The sequence below is a fragment of the Crocodylus porosus genome, unplaced genomic scaffold (assembly GCF_001723895.1).
Source record: "Crocodylus porosus isolate Cpor-Errol unplaced genomic scaffold, CroPor_comp1, whole genome shotgun sequence".
Taxonomy (NCBI): domain Eukaryota; kingdom Metazoa; phylum Chordata; order Crocodylia; family Crocodylidae; genus Crocodylus; species Crocodylus porosus.
In genome coordinates this window covers 63,510,010-63,518,006 of record NW_017728909.1, presented here as the reverse complement: position 1 = coordinate 63,518,006, position 7,997 = coordinate 63,510,010, and the positions used below count along the sequence as shown (strand labels likewise).

At 45.2% G+C, this 7,997-nt stretch overlaps 1 protein-coding gene across 1 annotated transcript in view; it reads left to right on the top strand.

Moving 5' to 3' along the window:
- Window positions 1–7,997, top strand: part of TTC37 (tetratricopeptide repeat domain 37) — a 76,052-nt gene that overhangs the window by 41,974 nt on the left and 26,081 nt on the right. The window contains exons 25-27 of the mRNA XM_019532390.1: window positions 1,635–1,709; window positions 2,146–2,287; window positions 6,559–6,652. Of these exons, the coding sequence (XP_019387935.1) occupies window positions 1,635–1,709; window positions 2,146–2,287; window positions 6,559–6,652 (311 nt within the window). The remainder of the gene's footprint in view (window positions 1–1,634; window positions 1,710–2,145; window positions 2,288–6,558; window positions 6,653–7,997) is intronic.

Genomic DNA, 7,997 nt, shown 5'->3' with positions numbered 1-7,997 from the left:
CACCTGGGGAGGAAGAACCAGCAGCATACCTACAGGCTGGGGAACTCCCTTCTCATCAGTGCAGAGGCAGAAAAGGATCTTGGAGTCATTATTGAAATGAACATGGGCTGACAGTGTGGGGATGCGGTCAGGAAGGCCAACTGTACCTTGTCGTGCATCCACAGACGCATCTCAAGCAGATCCAAGGAGGTGATACTCCCCCTCTATGCAGCACTGGTCAGGCCACAGCTGGAGTACTGCATCCAGTTCTGGGTGCCGCACTTCAAGAGGGATGTGGACAACATGGATGGAGAGGGTTCAATGGAGGGCCACCCGTATGATCAGGGGGCAGCAGGGCAGGCCCTACGAGGAGAGGCTAAGGGACGTGAACCTGTTTAGCCTCCACAAGAGAAGGCTGAGGGGAGATCTAGTGGCTGTTTACAAGTTACTCAGAGGGGACCAGTAGGCATTGGGGAAATCCCTGTTCCCCTGAGCACTACCAGGAGTGACAAGAAATAACAGTCACAAGCTGGCAGAAGGTAGATTCAGGCTAGACATCAGGAGGCGCTACTTCACTGTCAGGGCAGCTAGGATGTGGAACCAACTTCCAAGAGAAGTGGTGCTGGCTTCTACCCTGGGGGTCTTTAAGAGGAGGCTAGATGAACACCTGCCAGGGTCGTTTGACCCCAGTACTCTTTCTTGCCCATGGCAGGGGGTCAGACTCGATGATCTGCTCAGGTCCTGTCGACCCTACCAACTATGAAACTATGACATTGAGGGGAAAGGGATATAGGAAGCCTTTGAGTGACTAGACAGACAGAATAAGGTGCCTTCTGTAATACATACTGTCCATCTTACTGCTATTATATAAGTGAAACCAAACTGTCAGAAGTAGTAGTAATATCACTGGCTGCTTACAGACTTTAAAACAAAAAACCCCAAAAAGACGTGCTTCACTGGCAGAAGCAATACGTTGGTTTGCCCTGGCTCCACAGTGTCTATATGGATTGGGCGCTTCAGCAGGGCTTTTTGGCGCTTCTATCTAATAGTTGATTCAGTCAGCTATTAGATAAATGCCATAAAAGCCCCACAAAGCATCCAATCTATAGAGATATTGGATGAGCTGGGTCCAACTAATGTAATGCCTCTTCTGGGCATGCACTTGGTTTGGTGTTGGAGTGGGCCGAGTTTAAAGTAAAGCACCATTTAAACGTGTGTGTGTGTGGGGGGGGGCTGTTTTTGTTTTTGTTTTGTTTTGCTTTTAATGTCTGTAAGCCATTGTGCCTAAAAGCCCTCATCAGGAATGAGGCTCCATTGTAATGAGTGCTCTATAAACTCAGGATTGAGCTCTTGCTTTGAAAGTAACCTTCTACTGCATAAGCAATTTAAATGCAGCAATCTGTGTCCTCCCTCCCTCTGTCTATATGCCAGTTTTCTAAACTAAGATTCATTATATGTTCAGGAATCTTTTTGAAGGTGATTAAAATGTACCACATTTGATATGTGCAAGCATTTTGTGATTTATAGTTTTGTATATGACTGGATGTACTTGGTAGTTCTCAGTTGTTTTTGAGAACACCACCTGCAAGTGGGAATAATGGAGTACCGTATGGTACCAAACCCAAACTTTTCTTTTTTTTCTTATTTGTGTCTAGGCTTTCATTGCAGAGAGTGTAGGCAGCTATGATACTATGGATCTGTTTAGGCACACCACTGAACTCAGTATGCATGTAAGTATTTGAACAGCTTTCTCTCTGGGTGGTTTTGAATAATTTTGCCTCTGGTACTATATAAAGGCCTATGGCAAAAGTTGATGACAGTTGGAAAGCTAGCGGCCTATTGCAAATTCCCTTTAAGGCACCCATGTTCTGTATTCTATGTTCCTATGCCATCTTCACAACATGATAGCCTTCCAATAGCACATTAAATCTACTGGCAATACAGAAATGTATCTCCTCAAATAAAAATTGAAATGTGGTTTGTAGTAAACCTAAACAATAGTGAAGCAGAAGAAAATGTTGACTGACTCATCTAAATATCTAATGAGAGTGCTTTTGAGGACTCCTGCTACAAGTAGAATTAATTAAATTTTTTTGCACCTTGTCACTGTCACCTGTCACTTTTTAGCAGCTAATAACATCCTGTTTTGTTGTCTTCCTTCTTGAGACTGAAGGAGCAAAAGGCTATGCCCATTGGGTATGCTCAACATTGCAGGATAAAAGCAACCGAAACTCTGAGCTGTATCAATACAACATCATTCAAATGCATGCCATTCCAGCAGCACAAGTGGTTTTGAGCAAATATACAGGTGAGTAACTTTTTAAAGACAAATTCTGTAATTTGGTATCAGAACTTGACTAAAAGACGTAGTTGTCATGAGTATGTACATCTGAACTATTGCTGTGCCAAGTGATCTGATCATGTAATAATGACAAGGGGACAACTTAATTGTGAAGCAGATAACCAAAATGGGTAGGTAGGTATCTTGCACTAATCCTGGGCCTTTGGTGCACATTCATTTAATGATGCAATGGGATCTGATCCACGATCCCAGCAATCACACCTCCTGCCCTGCCACATGTGAGGCCAGCATCATTTTAAGATCAGAGATCAGATCCTAGTGGCACTATTTAATGCTTGCCAGTGAAAAGGGAGGCTGGGATCCCAGGCTCCATTGTCAAGCTGAGAGCTGGCTGTCTGCAGCCTGGCTGAACCCAAGCAGTCCTAGGGCCAGAGCCCCTGGACTGCACTGGGGTCATTTGAGACTCATCATTGATCCCAGGACCACACCAAAGCCTGTTTCAGATTCCTTTGCAGTCTCAGGACCATATTGTAGTCCTGAAGTGGCTCTGGTGACCATACACTCAGTTAAAGGCATAGTGGAAACCAGCCCCAAAAATGTTATGCACCTTTTGTGGGATCTTTTTGGGAGTGATTTCCTGTTGTTTGTTTGGTTTTTCTTTTTGGGTTGTTTTTTTTTTTGGGGGTGGGGGGAGTTGTTTTTGGTTTTGGTTTTTGGCTTTTTTGTCGCACCATTTCTAGTGCCCATTAACAGATTTATCTGGTCTTAATTATAAGGTCTTCCAGGGACTTCATTGGCATCAACTGTTCACAATGGGGTATAATTGTGCTATTAACTGGGGAAAATCCTGAAGAAACTACTAAGGGCAGCAGGATCAAGGCTGTGACTCTCAATGTTGTTCAATGACAAATTGGGCACTTTGGCTACTGAAATATTATGGTTTAAGCTATAAAATCAGAAGTACTTTTACAGGGTTAAGATTTAATTAAATACAGTGTAGAGAGTACAAGGACCTAACTATAGTATTCCAACCTGTTCTAGTGGGATTAATTAATTAAGGGAGAACTACGTATGACTGCTTGCCATGAGAGAAAGGTAGAGTGAGAACTTTTAATTTGCTAACTACTTCACAGTAATACATAAATTCAAGGGACGTCGGAAGATCACGGAGTCCAGCCCCCTGCCGCAGGGGCAGGAAGTCAGCTGGGGTCACAGGATCCCAGCAAGATAAATGTCCAATTGACTCTTTAAGAGTCCAGAGTAGGTGCTTGCACCACCTCCAGCAGTGGTCTGTTCCAGGCCTTGTGGGCTCAGACTGTAAAGAAGTTCTTCCTTATGTCCAGCCTGAAACGGTCTTGGAGAAGTTTGTGACCATTTGACCTTATTGCCCCATGGGGCACTCTGGTGAACAGGCATTCTCCCAGATCCTGATGTACACCCCTTTATGTGCTTATAGGCAGCCACCAGGTCCCCCTGAGCCTGCACTTGTTTTTTCCAGGCTGAAGAGTCCCATGGCTCTCAGTCTCTCATCATAAGGCCTGTTTTCTTGACCTCTGGTCATATCCGTGGCTCTCCTCTGGACTCTCTCGAGCTTCTCCACATCCTTTTTGAATTGTGGAGCCCAGAACTGGATATAGTACTGCAGCTGCGGCCTCACCAAGGCCAAATACAGTAGGAGGATGACATCCTGGAATTTGCTAGAGAAGCATCTATGGATGCAAGCCAGAGTTTTGCTCGCTTTGCCAGCTGCAACATCACATTGGTGGCTCATACTCATCTTGTGGTAAATCATGAACCCCAAGTCCCTTTCGGCTGCGGTGCTAGCAAGCATAGGCACTGCCAAGCCTATAAGCATGCTGTGAGTTTTTCTTCCCAAGGTGGAGTATCTTGCATTTTTCAGTGTTGAAGGCCATGAGGTTTTCATCCACCTATTTTCCGAGCCTGCTAAGGTCAGCCTGAATCACCATCCTATCCTTGGGTATGGACGCTTTACCCCAAAGTTTAATGTCATCAGCTAACTTGGCCAGTCTGCTTCTGAGACCAATGTCCACATCATTAATGAAGATGTAGAAAAGAATAGGCCCAAGGACGGAGCCTTGGGGGGACCCCACTGGTCACGGCGCACTACGATGATTGACTTCCATCAACTACCACTCTCTGGGTCCAGCCTCAAAGCCAATTCCCCAGCCAGCAGACTGTGATGTAGCCAATACGTCACCTGGTCATAGAAGGATATGAGATTGGTCAGGCAAAACCTACCCGCAACAAACCCATGCTGCTATCTCTCAGAAAGTTGCCTTCAGCCAGTTTGTCAAGAATGATCTCTTTGATTTCCGTCCCCCCACCAAGATTTTCCCCACAGTAGACATCAGGCTGATGGGCCTGTAGTTCCCCAGATCCACTTTCCTCCCTTTCTTGAAGATGGGCACCACATTGGTGAAGTGTCCAAAGATGGCCAGAGTGCCACAAGTTCTCGAAGATCCACACCAGGGGCTGAGCTCCTTAAGTACCTTGGGGTGTAAGCTGTCTGGGCCAGCTGACTTGAAGGTGTCCAGCCTCTCAAGGTGTTCCTTCACACGGTCAGCATTGAAAAGTAACAGTTCTCCCTTGCCCTGGCCATCCCGTACCGTATTGAGCAGGGCCGGCTGTCCCTTGGGACTGGTGAAAAACCCATGCAAAATACCTGTTAAGCAGATTAGCTTTTTCCTGGGCATCAGTTATCAGTTGACCCATATGATTTAGCAGGGGTCCAATGTTACCCTTACTTTTCCTCCAGCTCCGCACATATCTAAAAAAGGACTTTTTATTGTTCTTGATATGTGTAGCCAATTTGTCCACATGCACAGTGAATGTGAGGCAGCTTGAGTCTCAACCAAGCTACTGTGCATTTGCTGCAGGATAGGCAAGAACACAGATGGGTTCGGTGGAGTAGCTAAAGCTGTAAATATACTCCCACACTTAAGTTTTGGTAATTTGTTCAAATAGCTGTACCCTGTCTGTGTTTCTTCCTTTGTTCTAAAAAGAGCCTTTACTTTCCCACTCAAAATATCAAATTGATAATTCTTTGCCTCATTTTTAATTGCATGGAACCAAAAGCAGTACTACTAAAGCTAAAATCTTAGGGCATGGACACACACAACACTTAGATTAATTTAAATGCTATTTAAACCTGAAGCAGACGGATTTAAAACAGGCTTAAATGTCTTCCTGAAATAGTTCAACGGGGTACCTAGAAAATCAAGTACTATTTTGAACCTGTTCAGTGTTGTGTAGAAACCGTGTTCTGTGCCACAGGTCTGGTCTGTCCTCCATCCCACACTGCATGGTTCTTCACCCCTCTATACACAACTGTCTGCTCTGGTATACAGCCAGAACTGTTGCCTGCTTTTTTTTCCCCTTTTTGTTTGGACTATTTTTTTTTATCCATGAGTTCTCCTGCTGTTTGTTCAATAAAAGGCATCTTTCTTAACACACTCAGCTATATTATCACACCTTACTTGGCTGCAGCACCTTGCTATGCTGTGCCCCCTGCCTCCCAACCCCCAATAAGCTCTGGGAACCAAAAAGCATGGGTCTGAGCACTGACACCCCTACCCCCCAGTTGGGCAAGCATACCTAAGACTTCAGCCATTAGCCGGCTTTTGAAGTCTTATTCAACTGAGCTTAGGAAAGAGGAAAAGCAGAAGTGAAAACGCCTCCAGCCACAGGTCCCCCACCCCCTGACACTCCCACCCAAAGCATGGCTGCAAACCACTCCCCACTCTCCCACTGAGAGAAATGCTGGGGTTGGTGCTTACTCCCACCCCCTGGTGTCGGGGCCACAGCACTCTGCACAATGGTGAACTGGTTCCTAATCAGTGACATTTTTGGAACAATTCAGGTGTTGTGTGTCCACACCCTTAAGGTTCAGTATGTATTTTGCTGAAGACTGAAACAGAACAATTGAACCTCTTCCCATTCTTCATTTTCCAGGGAAAATGAATGTCCAATTTGAAATTTAGAATTGTTGTACTGATGAGTAAAACAGCTTGTGTGCAGGAACTCTTCATGTGCTAAGAATTAAAGCCATCTCTTGGATTAGTCTGAAGATGGTATGGGATTTTGGTATCTTCTTGTACATTCCTTCAGGTATCTGACTTCCATTGACCTCAGTGAGCTTCTTACAGCTAGGACTTGGCAAGATGTTTCAAAACTGCTGCAGTCTCTTTATTACCTTTAATTTTTTTCAATATTCATTCTTGGAGTGTTCCTCAGTGTGGTCATTTCTGATCTTCCAGAAAGAATTCAAGATGATGCATCTGCTTTCACAATGTTGGGTTATTTGAATGAGTATCTACAACTGAACAAACAGGCAACAGGTGCATATGAAAGGTAAGGTTCTCTCTCTCTCTCTCTGTAAGCTCTAACTTTTGTTTTAAAATACTCTCAAGCTAAAAAGTCTGTGATTAGGTTTGTTCCTTGGTGCATTTTAACTAGTGCACTTAAAGGGAAGATGGGGATGTCCTGTTGCAAAGTGGTGCCATTGTGTTAAGGTTAATCAGACCATACAGAACTTGAGTAATATATCCAAACCCTTAAGGGTTTGTCTGCTGTTTCTGTGGCTGTTGTCAGGATGCTACTGGGAAGCACACCCACTATTACTCTGCATGAGCCAGACTTAGAAATGAGGCAGGGAAGTCATCCTGCAGACACTCCCCACTGCCATCTGTTGTGCAGGAGTAGATGCATGGAGCATCTTCTAAGAGGCTCTCAGAAGTATTCTCAAAATGGTGTTACATGTGCCCTGAGTGTGTGCGAGTTGCAAGTAGTTAACACAGTTGTCTTGCATCTCTTCTGGAGAATGAATTAATCAATGCCTTTCATGCAAGGTTTTACAGTAATTTCCAGCATGTTGAATTTTTTGGTAGGGATTAGAGAACTAAAATGTCATGGCTCTGCCTGTGCTGCATGCAAGTTGTTAATTAAAAGAATACATAAAAACAATTGTTCCCATAAAGATGAGGTATTTCTCTGCATACAGATGTTTTAAAGCAAGCATTAAAACTTATTACAACACTTATAGTGAAAGCACAGGACATAATATGAAGTCACTTCTCATTATCAGGAACAAATCTTTTGCTTGCTTCTTTTTAAAGAAGCAAGTCCTAGAAGTTGAAATTGGAGGTGCACCGATACTTTGGTCCTGTGTCAGATCGGTACCAATATAAGAAAAATTGACTATATCAGCAGTCGGCCTTTTTTTGGTTGATATGGCTGATAATGCCACCCATTAAATGCCCCATGCATGCATGCAGCTGCAGCACAGCATGCAGGTGGCCAGAAGCGCAGCCTAGCAGTGTGGAGAGCAGCTGGGTCTAGCCGGTAAGTCTATTGTGAGGGAAGGGGAATGTGGGGGGCAGATCAAAGCCCCAGCGGTAGGGGAGGGAATGGGGCAGGGCAGGCACTCCACAGGCGGGGTGGAACATGGAACGGCGGCAAGCAGCTTGTCTGGGGGGTTCAGGGAGGGGATGGTGGCTCTTGCTGCTACACGCACCCTGGAAGGGCATGAGGGATATGTGCCTCCAAATCTGTGTATGGGGTGAGGGTGGGCTGCTGCTGTGGTCTGGGGCTGAGGCAGTGCCAAGCTCTTCCTGGGGGGGGCGGGGCTCGGTTGCACTTGGGGCAGGCAGCAGTGGCACTGGTAGGGGGCTACTGTGAGTTCTGGGGTGGCTACACC